Here is a 21,356-nt window from a genome sequence, read left to right as displayed (position 1 = left end):
TGTCACGTGGGCGCGCCCGGCGACTCCCGGAAGTGCGTCACGGGCTCGGGCCTGTCTCCGTTGTCGGCCCGTTCGGAACTTCGGCGCGGCACAAACAGACCGGAGCGGCGGGCGGGGCCGTGAGTGCGGGGAGGGCCGGACCGGCCGGGCCGGGGCGGCGGCGGGGCCCGGGGACGGCGAGCGGCGCCTGGGCCAGCGCGGGGTGAGGGCCGCGGCGGCGCGCAGGGCCCGGGGGCGGTGGGAGGCCGGGATGCGGCCCGTGGTCGCGGGGCTCGGGGCGGCGGAGAGCGAGGCAGGCGGCGGATGGCGGTGGTGGCGGCCTGTGACAGGCCTGAGTGGAGAGATTGTGCGAGGCGGCAGGAGCTGGGGCGGCGGGGGCTGAGAGTGGGGCTCGGCAGGACGGGCCCAGCGCGGCAGCCCCGGGCAGGAGCCGGCGCTGTGACCTCGTGCTCTGCCCGCCGGGGCCGTTCAAACAAACACCATTCACACAGACACCGTTCACAGTCCCTTTCCCCTCCTCCGGTGCCCGAGGCCGGGCAGCAGCGCCCGGGGGGCCAGGGGCCGCTGGCTGCTGTCTGGACGCTCTCATCACTGCTCATGGCCAGCGGGTTGGAACTAGATGATCTTCAAGGTCTCCTTCCAGCACAAACCATTCTATGATCGTCCCCAGAATGGGGGAGCTGGGCCTGCCGGGTTCCTCACTCAGCACAAGGCTCACTGCTGTCATGATGCGTTGGGGGCGCAGTGATTTCCACATGGGTTGGAAGTATTTTGTGTGACAGTGCTGGCTTGAGTAGCTGCCCCAGGGGGCTCTGTGCTTGGCCTGGCTCCACCCGTGTGTCAGGTATGCCCAGAAACTCAAGTAAAAGGCAACCTTGAGCTTTGGGATTTCTGATCCCTCAGGGGAACAAGAAACAGAAGGTGACAAAAGTATTTGTGTGCACGAGGGACGTGTTTCTGTTGACTGTATTTAGGTCATGGAGGATCTAAAAGTCCATAGGGAAAAGATGCTGTTGGGATAGCCAACCTTCTTTGCAGCTACCCCTGTAAAGGCCTTTGGGCACTGTTGGGGAGTGCTGTGGGCACGAATCAGGGAGCTCCTCCTGCCAACTGCTAAACCTGCCCCAGACACGGGGCACAAATTCCATCTCATTGAACACCTTCTGCTGTCCCTCCCCGTCTGGTGCTGCTGTGGGGAGGAGTGGCCCTTCTCCTTGGCCTCTTGCTCCCTTTCCTCTGGCCAGTCAAAATATTTGCAGTCTCAGCATGAGCTGGGTTGGGAAACAGCTCTGGGGTAAGACGCACTTGGGAGAAAGCCCCAGCTGGCACCTGGATCTGGTACACACCACAGCACAAAGGCAGGGAGAGCAGAGGACAGAGAGGCACCTCTGCTCCCAGCAGCAGCATGGCCAGGCTTCCCTGGCTCCGGGAAGGTTTTGTAGGAGTGCCCAGCTGATCAGGTAGTTCCCAGAGGTTCACCTGGCATCTAGCCAGAGTGGCCTCTTGCCATCTCTCCCCTACGGTGACTCCTGCTGTGCCAACAGGAGTGGTGCCAAAACCTCTGTGCCCCCGTGCACCCAAGGGCTGAACATGCTGGTTGTATGTGTGTTTCCTGGTGGCAGAAAGGCAAAAAGTCTCCTGTTTGCCTGTTCTAATCCCTGAATAACCTGTGCTTTGCCTGCACTCCTCCAAAACCTTGAGGTGCCTGTAGCAGCCTCAGGTTGCCATCAGTCTGGCAGCTGAAATGGGCAGAGCTCCAGCCTCCTTGGTTCCTGCCTGCCATGAGGAGTAACTGTCAGCAGAGCACCCAAGGGAGCTGAGCCCTCAGTGAGGCATGAGAGCAGCAGGCTTCTCTTGGAGGAGTGACAAGGAGGCACGCAACCCTGTCTCTTTTCCTCACCACTTCTTGGGCAGAGGCCTGTCCTTTCTCAGCCTCCAGGACCCTTCTCAGAGCTTGCTTTCACCCTGCCCAGCAATTACCCTGTGCCACCCCTTTGGAGGTGGAGGAAGGAGGCAATAGAGCCTCTCCTGACCCTGCATGAAGCAGTCACTGCTTCTTGTGTCCCACTTCTCATGGGGTTTTCACCTTAGAGGCAAAAGAAAAACAACAAAAAACGCTTTCCCATGTTTGCTGAGCCCAGCTGAGCTTCTTCAGCACCAGGAAGCATCTGTAGCCAACCTGTTTGGGTGTCAGTGGGGACTGGAGCTGAGTGACAGCATGCAGCTGGCATCAGAGGGTCTAGCCTGGAGAATCACAGCCACGTTTCCTGCTGTGAGGGCCCTTCCCATTCCCTCTGGAGCCAGAAGTGCTTCTGCATCCTGGAGAGACCCAGTGTGTGCAGCAGCATGGGGATGACTCTGCTGCCCTCCCACAGCTCTTTGGGACTGATGCTGGACCCTGCTCAGCATCCTGGTCTCCCGGTCACTTTGGGGCTCTCCACCGCGGGTGGCAGGAATTGTCTGTGCCAGGCAGTCAGGCTGGACTCGGCTTTTCACTTGCCTTCAGTGGCTCTTGGTTGTGAGGGCAGGTTGGCCTGAAGAGAAGTGGTTTGGATGCAGCACCTGTCATGGGGCTGGCTTTGCCAGAGCTGAGAGCAAGACCAGGCTGCTTTGCTCTCTGGGGTCCCTCTCAGTTTGTGGCTATAGCTCCACATTTGTGGCTACTTGTTGCCCCAAACATTTCTAGAACACAAATGCCCTGGCAACGTGGGGTGGGCAGTACAGGACTGGCAGCGTCCTCCCTCTGACTGAGTGTCTCCCTTGGAGGTCCCTCCTGCCACTGGCCATGCCCACGCACAGCAAGGGGTCTGTGCTTGATGCATGGGTGAAAGCAGAACTGGGTGTTCCTGAGGGGCAGCTTGCCTCCCACTGAGGGAGAGGTAGGCTCAGTGGAGCTGGGCTAGGCCAAAGATGCTGTTGGGCTCGGCTCCATGTCCTCAGATGGGAGCCGGGCCGTGGGATGCCTGTGAATCAGTGCACTGGGAGCTGCGGCAGGCAGCTGGCACATGGAGGTGGGCAGGATCTGTGCAGCTGGGCCTGTCTCCCTGCTGCAAACGCCTGCAGGCTGGTGAGCACTGCCAGGGTCCGGGTGTGCAGCCGGGGCAGTGAGGGAGGAAACCTTCCCAGCTCTCTGCTCTCACCACCTCCACGGAGACACCTCCAATGGGACTGTTTTCAGTTGGTTGTTTCAGTTCTGCTCTCTCAAAGCCCTGAACATTGCAGGGTGATGCTGATGAGTGCAACAGACCCCTGGGCCAGCAGCTCCCAAACCCTGTAGGGGAGCTGGCTTTGTAGGGAGGGCATGTCTGAGGGGGCAGGGGTGAGCAACCTACGTGCCCTGCTCAGCCTGCTCTTTTCCTGGGGCACGAGGAGCAGAGGTGTCCTGTTTCCAGGCCAGGCCCCGCTGACGCTGTCTGTAAACTGGCTGGGAGATAAATATTCAAGGTGCAGTCATACTGGTTAAACTCCTGGCTAGTGGGCGAAGGGGGAGGAACTCTCCTTTTGCCAGGGAGCTCTGCTCTCATCTGTCATGGGAGACTGTCTCAGGCCTGCTTCCTTCTTAGGGCGTTACTGGCTCCTATTCTGGCCCTGTTACACAGGACACTGTTTGACTGAAATAGCTGTTGCTCCAAGCTATGTGACAGGCTCCCCCAGTTGACTCTGGAGGCTCAGTTTTGCAGATCCAGGCCTCCTCATGTCCTTACCCTTGCCTGTGTCTCCAGGTGTTGTTAGCACCGGCGGCTCCTCTGGGCCAGTGTTGCTGTAGTGGGAGCCATGAGCATGACACTTGCTTTCCAGGTTTTTAATGCGTGGCACATACTGAAGACCCCCGGTTGTATGTTGGGAGCTCTGACAAGCCCATGCTTTTGGCAGTAAGCATTGTAGCAGCTGTGATGAGGTAGGTTTCCTCACTGAGTGCTGCATGGGGCTTCCCATAAACACCACGGTGAAAGTCATGTAAGCGCACTGGCCCTGAGGCAAAGAGTGGATCCTGATGCTGTTGGGCCTTTTCCATCTGCTCCTTCTGCCATGCTCGCTCTTTCCTCTCTTTAGGCCACTACTTCCTTGCCAGAGAGTTTGACCACAGAGAGTCGCCAAGATAGCTGGGCCAGGAAGAAAACGTCGCACCCCTGACCCAGACTCCATAACCGACCCCGGTGGGCTGTTTGTGTCCTCCAAACGGCTGAAAATGTCCAGCAGCACAAATGCCCCTGGCCAGAGGAGAGTGTCTCGGGGCTTGGATGATGCTACCAACAAGAAGAAGCAGAAGGATCGAGCCAATCAGGAAAGCAAGGAAGGTGAGAGCCCCTTAGCATCACTGTGGTGAGCGGGCCCGTGGTGTCTCAGCCCTGCAGCCTGGGAGCCTCGCAGCCATCTGCTGCAGGATAAGCAGATTTGACTAATCGCTTCCTGCAGCTTATGGTAACCCCTGTGATGTGGGATCTTCTTTGACACAGTGTCCTCCCTGGACCTGTAACCTCCTTCCTTTGGGCACTACTTAGCCCCAGCGATGTTAGGAAGGTTGGGTCTGTGGCCTTGTTAGCTAAAGTTCGGAGTTGGCCTTGGTGATTGTTTCTAGACTCTGCTTTTGACTGGGTGTGATCTGCCCCAATCCAGCAGGAGTGGAACTGAAACCTGTGGGTGCTCTTGCAGCTGGAGGCAATGCTGCTTCTTTCCCATCGGTTTGCTGAGGCCAGGTGTTGTGAGGCAGTGACCGAGTGTGCAAGGCCTGCGGGTGGGGCTGGTGCTTTAGCTTCTGAGTCAGGATAAGGTGTGGCTCAGGTGAAATAGTTGCTGTAGAGTAATTCCTTCTGTAACTGCCATGTATCCTTTGACAAAAATGATGCTTCAGGTGCAGGGAATGCCTGTGGGCAGGATGCCAGCAAGAGTTTCTGTGGCTCTGAAAAGCTGTTTGATTTCCATGCCTGCTCTGTTATGATTGTTGTAACCTCAAAATCACAGGGTGTTTTATAGGCCAAGGTAATTGAGTGCTTGGTGAGGTCTGTGCCAGAGCAGCCAGGCACAGTCCCTGATGCGAAATCCCACAGTGCAGAGCACAGCGTTGTGCTTTCTCTCACGTGGGAGGAGTACACCTCTTGTAGGGCCTGATTCGCTGCATCCTCTGATGTAGGGGCCTCCTTGAGGGCAGCCATGCTGCCCCCATCCCCTCTGTGAGAGGTGATGAGGGGCTGTAGATCCTCCAGGCAGTGCCACTGCTATGCTTCTCACCCTGCCAGCCCCACCGGCACCTTTGCACCAGCGGTGTGGTGGTCAGCAGAGGTTTCCTACTGGTTTGTAGCCGGTCAGGGGAGGCAGTGACAGCCCTCTGAGTATTCCCGAGTGGAGACCACAGCTCCTGTTGGCACTATTTCTCTGCTCCAGGAGAAGGTGCTGTTGTTTTGGGTGCCTTGCCTGGCAGAGCTCACTGTCCTGGGTGGGTAGAGCAGGCCTGGAGACATTTCTGGCAGTTGGAGGTATTTCTGTGGAGAGCAGGGATTAGGTGTCAGGTCAGTTTGGTTCCCCACCCTGATCTGGAAGGAAGTTTCAGATGTGGATGTTGGCAGCTTGTGCAGGAATGGAAATGTTAAAGTGCAGCTGGGCCATGTGGTTCTCTGGTTACAGCAGAATTGGTTTGAGGATGACCAAACACCAGGTTCTTTCTGTCAGATCAAGACAGGACTCCTCTATATGGCTGGGGGCTGGGGTCTGGTGCACCAAGCTGGGCCACACAGCTGAGCCTGGATGCCACAAGCTCCACAATGAGATGTGCCTCAAGAAAGCACTGCCTGCATGGTGCAGTATTATGTTGCTCCCACTGTGGTTCTGCTTAGACTGGGATATGGTGGTATGGCTTGGAGCAGCTGTCCTGAGGCTGACTTGCTGGAAGTGTGAGAAAGCAGAGGGAGATGAGCAGCACATGCAGAATGAAAGGCCTGGACACGGATTCAGGGTAGAAGGAGGTGATGTATGAAGTTTTGGGCATCAGCTTACTGGCCTGTGTTGTGAGGTGACAGAATGACACACCTGCCTGCGCTCTGCTTCTTTGCCCACCAGTGTCTTGCCCTGAGCTCGAGCAGGCTGAGACTGCCCAGGAGAAGGACTCAGAGGAGGGTAAGTTGAGGTGTGTGCCAGCTGCCAGTGCACGGCCATGGAGTGCCCTTGCCAAGGGATCTGAAGCTCTCACCTTGTTGTCCCATGCTCTGGCATTGAGCAGAGCTAACCTGAGCACTCCCTTGCCTCAGCATTTATCTTAACAGTATGTGGCCTTCCCAGGGGTGGAGAGGGGCTGTCTGCAAGGAAGAGGCCCTGGGCATGTGGCAGGCTGCTTGCAACTCAGGTGTCATGGTGCTGTGGAGCACAGCCCTGGGACATCTCACTGCTGACACCTGCTCTGCTTCTTTGTGAGCAGGACATCACTATGGGCTGGGAACATCCCAAGCTGTGTCACCTTGTGGGCAGCATTGGCTGGTTTCTGTCTCAGTCCAGGCCTGCTTTGGGGACAGAGTAGGACATCCTCGTGCCCCAGGGGTAGAACAAACCTGATTGAAATCAAGGTGATCGAAATCACTTTTTTGCCTTCAAGACTTCAGGGCACCGCAGGGCCACACCTGGAGCCTGGCAGGCACACAAAGTTCTGCCTGCACTGGAGTATCACTGCTGCACTCTTTTTTCACCTGTTGCAGTGTACTTACCTGGCTGGCTGGCCTGCTGATGTTTCAGCCATGTTAGCCATGCTCACCTGACAGGAGTACAGTGCTTTGATGGTTGCAGCTGGGCTGCTTGGTTTGCATATGCAAAGGGGAAGTGGCGATTTTTGATTGTGGTCAGAGTCCACTTAAATCCCCCAGAGTAACTCTGTGGCTTCCTCGTTCCTTGGGAAAGCAATAATTGTTTTGTTGTTGGCAGGAGCCACCCCTTCTTCCCAGCTGCTGCTGCTGCTTGTGGCAATGCCAAGAGCAGCACTGCCTTTCTGGCCTCTCTGGTTCCTACCAGGATTCATCTGCCCTGCTGCAACACGTGCTCTTGTTTGTGCCCTCTGTGACGAGGGCAGGTCCCATTTAACTGTCATGATCTCTGTTCCTGCGCTGACCTCCTTAACTGTGTGTGTGTTCAGGCTTTTGTTCCCCGGCCAAGGAGTGGGCACTTCAGGCTCATACCCCAGCAAGTGGGTGATGCTTCCCTCCCTTTTCCTAGAGCTGCTGCTAGACTGGAAGCAGAATGCCGATGAGATCATTATCAAGTTGAACTTGGGCAGTGGAGCTCTGAAGGCGGAGGACGTAGATGCTGCTTTCACTGACACAGACTGTGTGGTCAAACTACCAGGTATGGAAATAGAGCAACTGCTGCAGGCATTTCTCCATTGGGACTTGGCACAGCTCTGGGCCAAGCAGGGGTTGCAGCAGGAAGACATCAGACTTTTCCCTCAGAGGCAATGCCCTGCTGTCAGCTGGCACAGCCTCAGGCAGCAGACAGGGCTGATAGGAGAGCATTGTAGAGCTGGGGAGGGCAGGAGTTGGCCTCTGTGCCAAGTGAACAAGTGCCCACTGCTGCGCCAGTGCGTCTCTGTCCCCTGCTTGCTGGGATGGCTGAGTCAGTCCCGGGTATCCTTTGGAAAAATTACTGTGCCCCTGAGGGCAGGGAGGCCCAGGGCCTTCCCGCTGGGAAGGAGGCCAGCCAGATGTACAAAGCAAATTCAGGGAAGCTGGCTGGAGCCCTGGAAGGCTCCTGGGGTATGGTGGCAGCCTGCCTGCAGCCTTCTTGGCTCTGAATGAGTGCTTCCTTCATCCTGGGGGCAGGTGAAAGGGTGCTGTGGGTTAGGTGACAGCTGCCTGGAGCACTGCCTGAGGTACTGATTCCCCTCTGCTTTACAGATGGGCGCCAGTGGAGCTGTCAGTTCTATGAGGAGATCGAGAGCTCCTGCAGCAAGGTCCAGTGCAAGAAGGGCAACTTTCTACAGCTTGTGCTTCAGAAGAAGATCCCACTCCATAACTGGTCTTCACTTCTGGTGAGGAGGGAATGATCTGCCTTTTTAAGGGAGCTTATGGAGCCCTGGGGAGCTGGGGTGACCTCTGAGCCCCCTACTTTTGAGCTGCCCAGGGAGCAATGTGGGGCACATCCTGCATCCACATGCTGCATGAGCCACCTGTCACTGTCCCAGGGAGTCATATGCCTGTTTCTGCCTGCCATGCATCTCCAGGTTCTGGAGTAGAGTCCTGGTGCAGTCTGGGAAGGGGGAGTGAGCGTGAGGATAGGAAGCCTGAAAGGTGCTGCTACCTAAATAACCTTCCCACTGTGCTGCATTGCCTTTTACAGAAGAAAAGGAAAGACGGATCCAAAGAACTGGCCAAAGGGGCCGCATGCTGGGAAAATGGGAAAGAGAAAGCTGCTTCTGCAGAGTTGACCCCTGAAGAGCCAAGGGCTGAAGGCACAGAGCCACCAAGATCCCGGCGGGAGCCCTTCAACCCCAAGCGTGCTCCGGGAAGAAGTGAGGCCCTGGGAGGGAAAAGCCCAGCCAGCCCAGGGACACAGAGTGGCCCCAGCGCCAAGCGGGCAGTATACCTCAAAGTGGCTCCCACTGAAGAGGAGCTGAATGCCAGAGTCACCGGGAACACGGAGCCCAGCAAAGGGCACAGTGGGAGGGCCGGTAGCCGCCGCAACGTCAGAGCCAGCCAGGTCGATGCACCCGCGGCCCTTGCAGACCTCTCACTGCCCCTGGAGAAGGTACCTGGGGACCTGGCTGGACCTGGGTACCCCTGCTTCCTCAGCCCTGTAGGGGATGCAGGACCCATCCCTGACCATGGGGATGAGGTGGGCTCCGTGATGCTGAGGGCTGACAGGAGGACCTGTGGTGGAGGAGCAGGTGAAGTGAGGACCCTGCAGTTGCTGGGCTGTGGTGCTAATTGGGCTGAGCTGGCATGGGATGTGTGGGGGAAGCAGGTGGTATGGAGCTGTGCCTTAGGGCACCCCAGGGGTGACAGTGTCTGTGTGTCACTGTGTCTTTCTGTATTGAAAGGCTGTGGTTTTGGCCAAGGAGACTGTTCCAGTGGAGATGCCACCTCTTGCAGCTACCACGGAGGTGTTCCCCCACCGTGTTGCCGCCTGTGTTGAGAAGAGAGTCCTGCAGCCAGGCAGCCCTGCTGAGGCCTTGCGGAGCCGGGACTGCCTGCCTGTCTTGGGAGAGAGCTCTAAGGCCATCCCAGTGGGCACCCCTCCCATGGGCAGAGATGGTGAGAAGAGGGACTGGTCCAAGGATGATGTGGCTCTGGAAGCAGCAGCTGATGGTGAGTGGCCAGAGCCTATGGAGTGAGCCTGGTCAGGAAGGTCCATCTGCTCAGGACCTTTCCTGGGTCAGCTTGCAGCCTCAGCATGCAAGGAAGATAACCTTTCTCTCCATGGCTTTCCTTGCTCAGAGCCAGAACCTTTTGTAAGCCTGACCTTTGTCAAGAATGACTCATACGAGAAGGGCAATGATCTGGTGGTGGTGCATGTCTATGTGAAGGAGATCCACAAGGAGACATCCAAGGTGTTGTTCCGGGAGCAAGACTTCACGCTCGTGTTTCAGACAAGGTACAAGTTTGTCTCAGGATGATTCCAGGCTACTGCAGAGCTCCTGATTGTGGCTGGGCTACTTCTTTGTTCACCTCTGCTCACTCCCAATTTCTCTGCAGTGATATGAACTTCCTTCGTCTCCATCCTGGCTGTGGGCCCCACACGGTGTTCCGGTGGCAGGTGAAGCTCAGGTATGACTCCTGTCCTAACCCACATCAGGACAACGGAGGTGAGAGTGCAGTGCTAGAACAGGAACCAGTCCCAGCTGGCGGTTCTGTGCAGGGAATGCTCATTTCTGCATCTGGAGGTTTCAGTTACACCATACTGCACTAGTGCCCTGAGCCTGGTCTGCCTTGGCTGTGTGCTGGCTTGCAGGGGAAGAAATCCCAGTGCCTCCTTGCCTGCAGTTCACCCCAGACTGTTCTAGAGCTCCTGGGGACAGCCAGACCAGCCTGTGTGTCCTTTGGGTGGAATATGCAGCAGGAGGCAGCCAAGCAGAATGGATGTCAGAAAAGGGGCGCTTTGTGTGTTCAGTGTGGCCAGTCTTGAGGGTTTCCACCCTGCTTTGCCAGGGCTACCTCAGGATCAGTGTTCTTACTGCCTGGAGGGCGTGGGTCTGCCATGCAAAGGCTTTGGCATGTCTGAGACTGCTGCGGGTCTGGGGCATCTCTGACTTGCTGTGTGCCTTACAGGAACCTCATTGAGCCAGACCAGTGCACGTACAACTTCACGGTGTCTCGCATTGATGTCTGCCTGAAGAAACGCCAGAGCCAGCGCTGGGGAGGGCTGGAGGCTCCAGCCACACGAGGTCTGCACCCTGCCTTCTTGTCCTGCCTGCCTGCTGCACCGCAGTGGGGCATGGGCCCTCCTCACCACTCCCAGCTGCCAGCTGGTGCCAGATCCTCTGGCATGGGATTGTGGGGAAGTAGAGGGGCTGAGTGGATGCAGGTAGGAGGGATGTGAGGCAGAGTGTGAGCCAAGTGATAGGGGAAGGGCACTGCTGTTTCCCTTGCTCACGGGAAACAGGGGTAGAAGAGAGCCTGTGTGCAAGTGTGGACTGAGCAGTTCAGCCCCACTGTGGGCAGCGCGTGGTGCTGCTAACCACAGGCCCACCCTTCCCCCTTTTTAAGGTGCAGTGGGTGGTGCAAAGGTTGCCATGCCTACAGGCCCTACCCCTCTGGATAAGAACCCTCCGGGCAGTAACCAGCACCCCCTCTCCAGCAAGGAAGAGGCCCGAACCAGTGACAAAGAGAAGCCGCGTGTGGAAGATGGGGCTCTGGATGGCGTGGCAGCCCGTACGGCCCCAGAGCACGTGGCAGTGAAGCAAGAGCCACATATTCCTTCGGTGAGTGTGGCCACAGTGGATCTGACCTGGATAGGGGAAAGAGGGACACCTCCTCAGTGTCACTCTGGAGGCTGGCAAAGTATTCCTGGAGGAGGAGGCAGTGCTCCTCAGTCATAGTTGGCAGGATTAGGGACAGCTGTTGGCCTGTCTGTCCCAGTCCAAGTGGGAGATGGTGTGATGGCTCCAGCCCTCTCTGGAGAGTTTCTTGGGCTTTTGAGTTCCTCTGGTGTTCCCAGAGAGACTCCCTGAGTGCCGCACCCTCACACCTGCCTCTGCTTTGGCAGCCCAAACCGACGTGTATGGTGCCACCAATGACACACAGCCCAGTGAGTGCCGAGAGTGTGGAGGATGATGAGGATGAGGATGAGAAGAAGAAGGTCTGCCTGCCCGGCTTCACAGGGCTGGTGAACCTGGGCAACACCTGCTTCATGAACAGTGTCATTCAGTCCCTGTCCAACACCCGGGAGCTGCGTGACTACTTCCATGGTGAGCCCACACTGGGAGCACAGCAGAGCTTGGCCACTCAGATGATGAAGCCAGCCACTCTGAGCTCCTGCATTTCTTACAGATCGGTCCTTTGAGTCAGAAATCAACTACAACAACCCGCTGGGGACGGGCGGGCGCCTGGCCATCGGCTTCGCCATGCTGCTCAGAGCACTGTGGAAGGGCACACACCACGCCTTCCAGCCCTCTAAACTGAAGGTAGGGCTCCTGGCACTGGTGCTCAGCAGGAAGTGCTGTGGGTTCCCAGCATTCCTCTGTGGGCACCTGGCTGCCCTGCAAGTGCCACAGAGAGCTGTGGGTGTGGGTGCAGCCAGGGTTTGTGTGTGGGGCAAGCAGTGCTGCCAGGGGTCTGCTGGCCAGCCCTGACGACTGTGCTCCCCACAGGCAATTGTAGCCAGCAAGGCCAGCCAGTTCACTGGCTATGCCCAGCATGATGCTCAGGAGTTCATGGCCTTCCTGCTTGATGGCCTGCATGAGGACCTCAACCGCATCCAGAACAAGCCCTACACAGAGACTGTTGACTCGGATGGGAGGCCTGATGAGGTGAGGGTGTTCCACCCCCAGAGTTACTGGGAGAGCAGCCTGGGTGGTTTAGTGAGGTGCCAAGCCTTTTCTTCCTGCAGGTGGTAGCTGAGGAGGCTTGGCAACGACACAAGATGAGGAACGACTCGTTCATAGTAGACCTCTTCCAGGGCCAGTACAAATCCAAGCTTGTGTGCCCGGTGTGCTCCAAGGTACGGCAGCCCTGGAAGTTCTGTCCCTGTCCTGGCTGTGCAGAATCAGTCTCCTGACCCTCAGAGAGCACAGGTCACAGGGCAAGGCTGGATCTTGGGTCCACTGGATCTGCTGCTCAGCCACAAGAACTTCCCACAACTGAGTGTGCGTTTGTATCTGCAGGTGTCTATTACATTTGACCCCTTCCTGTACCTCCCCGTGCCCCTCCCACAGAAGCAAAAGGTGCTGACTGTCTACTATTTTGCAAAGGAGCCACACAAGAAACCAGTCAAGGTAAAGGATACCTTCTACCCTGGGGAGGGAGCCTGAGAATGCTCCTGGAGGTGCCCCAGGCAGCTGGTCATGTGCCAACTGGCTAAGCCCTGTGTTAAGTAAGGGCATGCCTTAGTGTGGTGTGACTAATGTGGCACTTTCTCGGTGGCAGTTTCTCGTGAGTATCAGCAAGGAGAACTCCAGTGCCATGGAGGTACTTGACTCAGTGGCCCACAGCGTGCGCGTGAAACCAGAGAACCTGCGCCTGGCAGAGGTGAGAGTGCTGGGCAGATACCTGCTCTGGAGGGTTAGGCCGCTATAGTAGGGCCTGGGATGTCCATCTTTCCCTTTTGTGAGGTGGTGAGCTGAGCACAGCATCCTTGAGCTGCTGCTCTTCCCACAGCTCACTGTGAGGCTGAGGTCTGTGGCTCTCTGAGGAGAGGACACATAGGGCAGCCCTCACACGGCCATGCTCCACTGCCTTCCTGGCAGGTGATCAAGAATCACTTCCACCGCATGTTCCTGCCGTCTAACTCGCTAGACACGGTCTCGCCGACGGACCTGCTGCTTTGCTTTGAGGTGCTGTCCCCAGAGCTGGCCAAGGAGCGCGTGGTGGAGCTTCAGGTCCAGCAGGTAAGAAAGCATATTGGGACTACTGGGAGGGATGCAGGAAGGCTGAGCCGTAAGTGGGACTGAGCAGGAGCAGCAGAACCGCACACAAGGGCGATTAGCTACACGGATGCCCACTGAGGCTGCCTTGTCCTGCCCCCGTCTGTCCTTGCCCTTCCCTGTCCAATGGGTCCTTTCTCCTGCAGCGCCCGCAGGTGCCCAGTGGCCCTGTTGCCAAGTGTGCGGCCTGCCAGAAGAAGCAGCTGCCAGAGGATGAGAAGCTCAAGCGCTGCACGAGATGCTATCGAGTCGGTTACTGCAACGTGTGAGTTGGCTTGGTGCCTGGCAGGAAGGGGGGTCTCCTGCTGTGAAGGGCTGGATGGAAAAGCTCTTCTTGCTGGGAGAAGGTGGGATGGGTCTGCCCTTTGGGATGGAGCCAGCTGAACTCCTGGTGCTCCCCTTGTCCCCAGCACACCCCTCTGGCCCTGCACTGCTCCTTCCCAGGCTGTTCAAGGATGCTGAGCTCAGCAGGGGCTGTATGTGTTACAGGGCATGTCAGAAAACACACTGGCCAGACCACAAGGCTTCATGCCGTCCCGAGAACATTGGTTTCCCCTTCCTCATCAGCGTGCCCGAGTCCCGCCTCACCTACGCCCGCCTGGCCCAGCTGCTGGAGGGCTATGCAAGGTGAGAGTCCAGGGAAGGAAGGTGCTTCTGCCCTGGAGCTGAGCTCAGCCCTGTGTCTGGCCAGCTCTAAATCCCACCTTCTTGCCCAGGTACTCAGTCAGCGTGTTCCAGCCTCCATTCCAGTTGGGCCGGATGTCACCAGAGCAGGGGCTGCAGCCTCTGCACTCAGACAAGCTGGAGCCCCTGGCCAAGAGCAGTTGTGCAGCAGCCACCTCCACCCCTGAGCTGGGAGATGGGGACAGGGCTTCCAGCCTCCTGCAGGAGCCCCCACTCTCACCAGCTGGGCCTGAGCTGCACCCAGAGACGGGGGATACTACCACTGTCCGGAGCAAGGTCCTGACAGCCAGGAGTTCCCTGTTGAGCTTGGATTCAGGGTTCTCTGAGCACATGGAGTCGCAGGATGATAGCTGTTGTGAGAAAGAGCCGTCCTATGAGAGAGCTCTCAAGCCAGAAGGTAAGAGGTGCTGAAGTGCTAACTGTGTCTGTGCCAGGAGCTCAGGCGATTCTCCCTCCTTGGGGTGACCTCCCACCACAGCATCACTTCTCCTCTTGTGAGCTTGGTCTGGGGACTCTTGGGAACACAGATGAGGCCCTGAGCTTTGTTTTGGCAGTGCTGCGTCACCTGAAATGCCTACCTACCCACGCTCTGCCGTGCCCTGGCAAAGCCCAGGGTGTAGAGCAGAGACCTGATGAGGAAAGAGGCTGGAGTGCTGTGTTGCTGTGGGAGAGGTGGAAAGGCAGGGGCGGGCAGAAGCCTCAAGTCCTGTGGGAGCAAGGCAGAGCTGGTGCTGGCTGAGCCCCTGGGGGCTGTGAGCAAAGCACTTCCCTCGCTCTGACTCAGCTGCATGGGACCAGCCTCTTGCGGTCGGCTGCCTGGCTGTCACGTTTCCAGACATTCGTCTCAGGATGGCAGCAATGTGCAGTGAAGGGGCAAGGCAGGCAGAGGAGCACAGCTTGCCAGGGGCAGGCGCCTGCTAAAAATAGTCAAGGACACGGGCACGTGGTTGTGTCCCTTCAAGGCCGTAGCATGTGAGGTGGGGGTGGGGGTGCTGCAAATTCTTGGCCCCTACGCAGGGCAGACAGGCAGTACCACCACAAATCTGTCTCTGCCTGTTCACAGCTGCCATCCCTGGGTACCAGCACACTCCAGACTCACTGAATGCCCGCGCCACACAGTTCTACATCACTAAGATCGACGCTGCCAACCGAGAGCACAAGCTGGAAGATAAAGGTGAGCCAGAGCCCTGTAAAGTGCCACCTTCATCCCTTACCACCTCTGGCCGGGTAGTGGATCTGCCTGGAAAGGGTGCCAGAGCCTGCCTGGCACAAGGTGAACCCAGGTGTGATGGTGGCCCACACTGAACAGTGAAAGCGGCACCTGACAGGGGAAGGAGGGGCTCTGCTGCACAGAGCCTCTGCCTAGAAGCTCTTCTTGGGCATGACATTCCTGCTCTCCTCAGCAAATAAGCCAATTCCTTCCAACCTCATGTATTCTCAGAGGGTCTGTGGTCTCTGGGTCATTTCTTTGTTTGAGTGGAATGCCCACACCCAGTGCTGTTTGTGAGGGTGCTGCTGACGGAGGGCTGTGCCAGTGTTGAGCCCTGCAGGCTGAGGGGCTCTGCTGCCCCAGCATGGTGAACCTAGCCAGGGGGCACCTGTCCCTTTCTGGAAGCACTTTTTGATTTCTGTATCTAACTGGGATGGGCAAGATTGTTCCAGCAAGGTGGCCTGCTCCAACCTGGTAGAGTATGTGTGTGACATCTGTGCTCCTTCACAGGTGACACCCCCCTGGATCTGACAGATGACTGCTCCCTTGCCCTGGTGTGGAAGAACAATGAGCGCCTCAAGGAATTCGTGTTGGTAGAATCCAAGGAGTTGGAGTGTGTGGAGGACCCAGGCTCAGCCAGCGAAGCAGCCCGGGCTGGCCACTTCACCCTGGAGCAGTGCCTCAATCTCTTCACCAAGCCTGAAGTCCTGGCCCCAGAGGAAGCATGGTGAGGAAGGCCGCAGGGCGGGTTCCAGCCAGCAGCAGCAGGGTTTCCCGGGAGCTGCCTGGGCCTGCACACTGTTTCTACTGGCAGCCAGGAACGATGGGCTGGCCCTCCCTGTGCACTGGGAAGGGCTAAGCCAGCAGGGAGCAAAGGTAGTGCTCTGTAGGACTGTGCTGGCCTGCCCTTGACAGAGGAGGCTGAGCCCTCCGACATACCCTCTGCCAGCCCTGCATGTGGGGACCCTGGGGCTGAGCTGGGCTGGAAGAACTGAGGCTCTCCCCACACCAGTAACAAGCGCACTCTTCCCCTAGGTACTGCCCCAAGTGCAAGCAGCACCGTGAGGCTTCCAAGCAGCTGATGTTATGGCGGCTGCCCAACGTCCTCATCATCCAACTCAAGCGCTTCTCCTTCCGCAGCTTTATTTGGAGGGACAAGATCAATGACATGGTGGACTTTCCCGTCCGGTGAGAGCCTGGGGACGATGTGCCTGGGTTGGCACTGCCTCTGCTGACCTGCAGTCTGGCCTGCATAACACTGATCACCCTTGATGGTCACCATGTCTCTCCACAGGAGCCTGGACCTGAGCAAATTCTGCATTGGTCGGAAGGGTGAGCAGCAGCTGCCTATGTATGACCTGTACGCTGTGATCAACCACTATGGAGGCATGATTGGAGGGCACTACACAGCGTACGCCCGCCTGCCCAACGACAAGAACAGCCAACGCAGCGACGTAGGTGAGGATCTGTCACCCTCACTACCCCCCTTCTCCTGCAGCCGTGGTTTGTCTGCTTGCTTAACCCTTCGTCCTTCTCAGGCTGGCGGCTCTTTGACGACAGCACAGTCACCACGGTGGATGAGAGCCAGGTGGTGACCAGATATGCATATGTCCTCTTCTACCGCCGGAGGAACTCTCCTGTGGAGAGACCCCTGCCAGGGCATCCCTCAGACCACCGCACCGAGCGCACCCCCTCTGCTGAAGCCGCTGCAAGCCAGGTGAGCACTTGCGTCCCTTTCGGCACTGTTGGAGCCACAGAGCCTTGAAATGTGCTCAGGAGCCCACATGCAGGGCCTGCCCATCTTTGCCTGCACCCAGAGAGCCTGGTGCAGCTGTGGTGCAGTGCCTGCACCCCTTTGATACCAAAGAGCTTGTGCCGGCTGGGCATTGGAGCCTGTCTTGCCTCGTTCTCACTGTGAGCTTGGGACAGTCCCTGTCCTGAGGGATCACAGGAGAGCTAGTTTTGGTCATCAGTGTGGAATTGCTGGTGGGAGGGCACTGGTAGAAGAAGAAGGGGCACAGCCTTGCCGGAGTCTGCACTAGAGGAGTGGTTGCGAGCAGTGCAGTAGGATCTGGTTGTGCCAGAGAGCAGTAAGAACTTGCTCTCCAGAGCCGCTTTTGAGGCAGGGTGGGGGACACTTTCTGCTGGGGCCCAACTCAGGGCCAAGCCAAGTGCAAAAAAGGTAAATACCAGTGCTGAGCCAGAGGCCTGGCAGCCTTCACAGGGTGCTCTAGAGAAACCTGCCAGAGCGTGCTCTGTTGCTGGGTGGCCTGGGAGGGAGGGGCTGGGGGTGGGCCAGATGGCAGGGTGCTTTCAGAATGCAGTGGTAGGGCATGGTTACACTGATCTTTGTGTGAAAGTCAGGAAGGCTGAGGCTGGGGCACAGTGTGGTGCCCACCTGGTCAGACCCCCTGCATCGTTGTGCTGCAGACTTTTCCCTCCATGCTCAGCACCTCTGCAGGCCCAGAGTCTGAGGACAATGCTCAGTTCATCTCCAGCGTGACTGCACATGTATGCCCTTAGAGACCCTTCTGGCCTGGCCTCCCTGCCCTTCTGGCTCATGCTCCCCTTGACCCAGTGCTGGTTAGGCATGGCAGTTCTGCCCTCTCGCCTGGGGACAGAAGCTGTCGGTCTCTGAGGCTGGGGGTGCTGTCTGGCATCTTGGTGTCTGCCTGCCTGGGCTGTTCCTGCCCTGGGGGGCTGTGCGTGTCCTGGAGCAGCTCCACTCACTGGGGGCAGCCTGAGCAATGAGAAGGCTGTACTGCTTTTTGCACACTGGTGGTGAGAGCCTTCAGGGGCCTAACTGGCCCTGTGGCTCACTGTATGCCCCATGGCGCTGGGGTTCATCAGGTTGCTCTGTGGCACTGGGGCTCATTGGGCCCCTGGCAGCGCCGGTTTCCCTGCAGTAATGGGATGCATTGGATCCCAGTGGGGCTCAGCAGGTCCCCAAGCACCCTGGACCACCTGCACCCTCCCTGGCACTGGGTGCCCTCCAGAGACCTGCGCCCTAACTGCTCTGCACGATCACCGACATGAAGGGCCAAGCTGTGGTTGGCTGCTTGTGGAAAATCCTCCTGGAAGCTGGGCTACGATTGGTTGTCAGAGCATTCCTACCTACCAAAGCAGAGCTGTGACTGGCTGTACTGGCACTGCGCCTCCTGCTCCTGCTGCTCCAGCTGGCTCTGGATTGGCTGTCATGTGAAAGATCCTGTTGGGATCACAGAAGCTGGGCTGTGATTGGCTGCTGCCTGCTCCCTTGCCTCCTGGACCCACCAATGCAAGTGCATCTGCTCCATCGGGATCCAGCTGCTGGCTTCACTCCCTGCAGTCCTGTGAAGACCCTGCCTGGTAGCTGCCCATGCTCCCTCCCACAGAGCCACCCACCGGAGCCCCACACACCAGAGACCCCGAAGAGCCGCGGGGGCGGGCGCGACCGCGATGGTGCTGCATGGGGAGGCGGGCTGGCTGGGCACGGGGCTGGGCTTGCAGGCAGCCGCCTGCCCCGGGGGATGGCGAGGGGTGTTGCCCGTTGTGTTCTCCAAGTGCTGACGCAGGTTTCCACATCGCAGGCTTCTCTGATCTGGCAGGAACTGGAGGCTGAAGAACAAGAGCTGCAGCTTGAGGCGCCCCAAAGGCCTGCAAGAAACTCCTGGAGGCCCCGTGGCCAGAAGCGGAGTCCAGGCACCCCCCCGCACCCAGATGAAGGCTGCGTCAGATACTTTGTCCTGGCCACCACGGCCGCAATTGTGGCTCTCTTCCTGAACGTCTTCTACCCACTCATTTACCAGCCCCGCTGGAGATAGGCCCAGGCGCGTGGCCAGCTGCGGGAGCAGGGCCGCCAAGGCACGCGCCGTCCTAGGATGCTATGAGAGCAGGACAGAAGACGCTGGGAAAGATTCGCCAAGGGAAGCATGGGGCTGTCGGCTCCTGCCTGTCTGCTCTGGCATCTCCTGTGCCAGCTGGCAGGCCTGTGTGGCCAGCCTGCTGCCTTGCCAAGGCACAGCCGAGAACCCGGAGCTCCTTTGCCCTTCTTTTGCTGCCCACTGGGAGTGAGGCAGACTTCATGACTACCTGCTGCTCAAGAAGGGATGTTGCTGCTGCAGTGAAACTGGGACCTGAGAGCCCCACGGGCATGTCAGCCATCTCTGCTTGGCTCCCAAGAAGGAAGTGGAGACCTGCCGGGAGGCTGCAGCAAGGGCAGGATGCCCTGACACGGGCCCTGGCTGGCCACCTCTCTCAGTTATGCTGCTGCAGGAGCCTTGAGCACCCCTAGAGCTGGGGCTACCCGTGGTCCTTGGCCAGCCCAGTCTCTCCTGCCAGCCTCCTGCTGAGCCTCCTGGTGCCAGCTGCTTGTGCACTCGGAGTGGTGTGTGCCGCACTCCTGTGCTTGGGCTGGACAGGCTTGTCACCTAGGGCTTGTGTGCTTCCCTGCTCAGCCCTGGACAGCTGCTGGGGAGCCTGGCAATCCAGACTGGGGTGCCTGTGGTGAGCACTCATCTCTGTGGGCCACTGCTTCCCAACAGTCCCTGGGGCTACATGCTGGCAGCATCTGGGGGAGTTGGTCTCTTCAGGGCAGTGTGGTGCAGCACCTCATTTGCAAGGACACCAGCTGCCCATGCTGCAGGAGAGGCATGGGGTCAGGGAGCACAGGTATGACCATAGTGCGTTAATAAAGCCAGGTTTTCCAAAGAGATGCAGCGTTCCTGTCCTGTGTGCTGGGACTCCCACACAGAGGCGGAGACTCCACACTGGGGTCACCTGAGGCCACTCTGTGACCTAGCTGGCACCAGGACCATCCCTTGGGCTTTGCTGGGTGCCTAGTGCACCCTGTGTGGTAGCAGGCTCAGGGGAGAGCTCTGCCTGCCCGTGCCATGGGGCACGGGCTGGGCTCTAGTCCCAGCTGTGGAGTGGTAGCCTCGCGGGACACGTGCAGGGCGTGGGGAGCCCAGCAGGGCCAAGAGCAGGCAGTCCCCTGGGGCTGGGGCACAGGCAGCAGCTCGAACAGTGTCTGACATTGAGACGTGTTGCCCTTGGCTGAGCGTGGCTCAGACAGCTCTGGCGTATTTGGGTGTGAGAGGTAACTTCAGAGCCCTGTGACTTTCTTTTCCGTCTCTGCTGCTGTGCCCTCAGCTGGCTTGGGAGGGATGCTTGGCAGTGAAGGGGTTCATCTGTGTTTTAGGCTGGGGCCTGAGCTGGACTCCCCCTACCTCTGTCCCACACCCTTCCTCCACGTGCTGAGGTTTACTCCGCTCCCAAGCAGGTCCCAGCCAGGGAGCTCGGCAGGGCTGTGCCGTGGTCATGAGGTGCCTGTCCTGGAACAGTTGCCTCATTGTCTACAGCCCTGGGTCTCGGTGGCTTCCCCCGCTCACCCGTGGTGCTGGCCTCGTGGGTCTGAGTCAGTGCCCGGCGCCAGTGGGCTGACCTCTGCTCCAGCTGGTGCTGGTGCCCCAGGCTTGGGGCCCACAAGCTGCTGCCTGCACCTGCCTGCCCTCACTGGCGGTGGGTGGCCAGCAGCGAGGCCTGACAAGGTGCTCTCAGCCCTGGAAATTCCCTCTGGCCCTGCACTGTTCCTCAGACCTCTGGCAGGCGCTGGCAGCCTGCCCATGGCCCGTCACTGCCGCCCATGCTCGGGTGCAGGGCTCTGCTCTGACTGGCACTGGCTGAGCAGCCCTGGGGCAGGAGTGTGCTGCAGCCTGGCTCTCCTGCTGGGCTGGAGGGGCTGCCTCCAGGAGCCCTGGGCACGATGCTTCCCTCTGCCCTGCTGTGGGGTTTGCCACCAGCTTCTGCTCTCTAAGCCCAGGGGCTGCACATTCTGCACGTGGGGTCCCTACCCTGAGGGGCTGTGTTCCCCCAGGCACCCCTCTAGCCCTCCAGGAGCAGGGAGGGAGATGGGTGGGCGGGGTGCAAGTCTCCCTCTCATGCCCACCTTCTGCTTGCAGGGACTGCCCCCGGTGCCGTTCGGATCTGGCCTGGCCCCCGAAGGAGCCTCGCCGCTGGCTGCCGAAGGCCTCCCTGAGCGTTTCGCCAGCCCCGCCGAGCGCCCAGCCCCCTCCTACAGCAGCATGGAAGAAGTCGACTAGGGTGTTGTGGGGGGCCTGGCCTGGGGCTGTGGGCCAGGCCGGGCACTGGAGGGATGGGGGGTTGGGGGAGGGGGTTGGGGTTTGTCCTGCGCTCATTAAACTCTCTAAACTCCACTCGCCTCTGCTGCCTGCTATCTCTCGGGCCCCTGGTGAGCCAGGGCACCATGCCCCAGTCTGCTGTTGGGACCCCCAGCACCCTGCTGCCCCAGGTGTCCTCGTGCTCCAGTGTTCCTTGGTGTGACTTGGTGCTGGGTATTCCCTAAGATCCCTCAGGGACCGGTGTTTCTTGGTGCTATTGCCAGGTATACTCCACAGCAGTGGGGGACAC

General features: G+C 58.8%; 1 protein-coding gene across 11 annotated transcripts; it reads left to right on the top strand.

Annotated features, from left to right (window-relative positions):
* The first annotated feature begins 13 nt into the window (after nt 1–13).
* Nucleotides 14–21,086, top strand: USP19 (ubiquitin specific peptidase 19). Of its 11 annotated transcripts, none has more exons than XM_048315544.1 (28): nt 15–119; nt 3,799–3,898; nt 4,054–4,298; nt 6,055–6,111; nt 7,195–7,323; nt 7,872–8,005; nt 8,314–8,721; nt 9,014–9,281; nt 9,411–9,567; nt 9,669–9,740; nt 10,242–10,357; nt 10,680–10,894; nt 11,179–11,380; nt 11,463–11,596; nt 11,783–11,941; nt 12,022–12,132; nt 12,296–12,406; nt 12,558–12,659; nt 12,878–13,018; nt 13,201–13,319; nt 13,544–13,681; nt 13,771–14,135; nt 14,802–14,912; nt 15,459–15,675; nt 15,984–16,136; nt 16,243–16,406; nt 16,487–16,665; nt 18,518–19,639. In XM_048315544.1, the coding sequence occupies exons 3-28, from the start codon at nt 4,190–4,192 to the stop codon at nt 18,749–18,751; spliced, it is 4,305 nt and encodes a 1,434-aa protein (XP_048171501.1). In that variant the 5' UTR covers nt 15–119; nt 3,799–3,898; nt 4,054–4,189; the 3' UTR covers nt 18,752–19,639. The 11 variants fall into 11 exon arrangements, with proteins under 11 accessions (XP_048171503.1, XP_048171501.1, XP_048171504.1 ...); XM_048315545.1 differs by lacking the exon at nt 15–119 and adding an exon at nt 173–202; XM_048315546.1 differs by lacking the exon at nt 3,799–3,898 and having other exon boundaries at nt 14–119.
* Nucleotides 21,087–21,356: the final 270 nt, after the last annotated feature.

The sequence above is a fragment of the Corvus hawaiiensis genome, chromosome 11 (genome assembly GCF_020740725.1).
Source record: "Corvus hawaiiensis isolate bCorHaw1 chromosome 11, bCorHaw1.pri.cur, whole genome shotgun sequence".
Lineage (NCBI taxonomy): Eukaryota > Metazoa > Chordata > Aves > Passeriformes > Corvidae > Corvus > Corvus hawaiiensis.
This window is presented reverse-complemented; position numbering and strand designations above follow the sequence as displayed.

Bases quoted from the DNA above. Each gene is read 5' to 3' on its own strand.
- USP19 (XM_048315546.1), top strand. From the start codon at position 4,190: ATGTCCAGCAGCACAAATGCCCCTGGCCAGAGGAGAGTGTCTCGGGGC. The intron at 6,112-7,194 runs GTAAGTTGAGGT...CCCTTTTCCTAG, and splicing joins GGAGAAGGACTCAGAGGAGG to AGCTGCTGCTAGACTGGAAG. The intron at 11,381-11,462 runs GTGAGCCCACAC...CATTTCTTACAG, and splicing joins GCTGCGTGACTACTTCCATG to ATCGGTCCTTTGAGTCAGAA.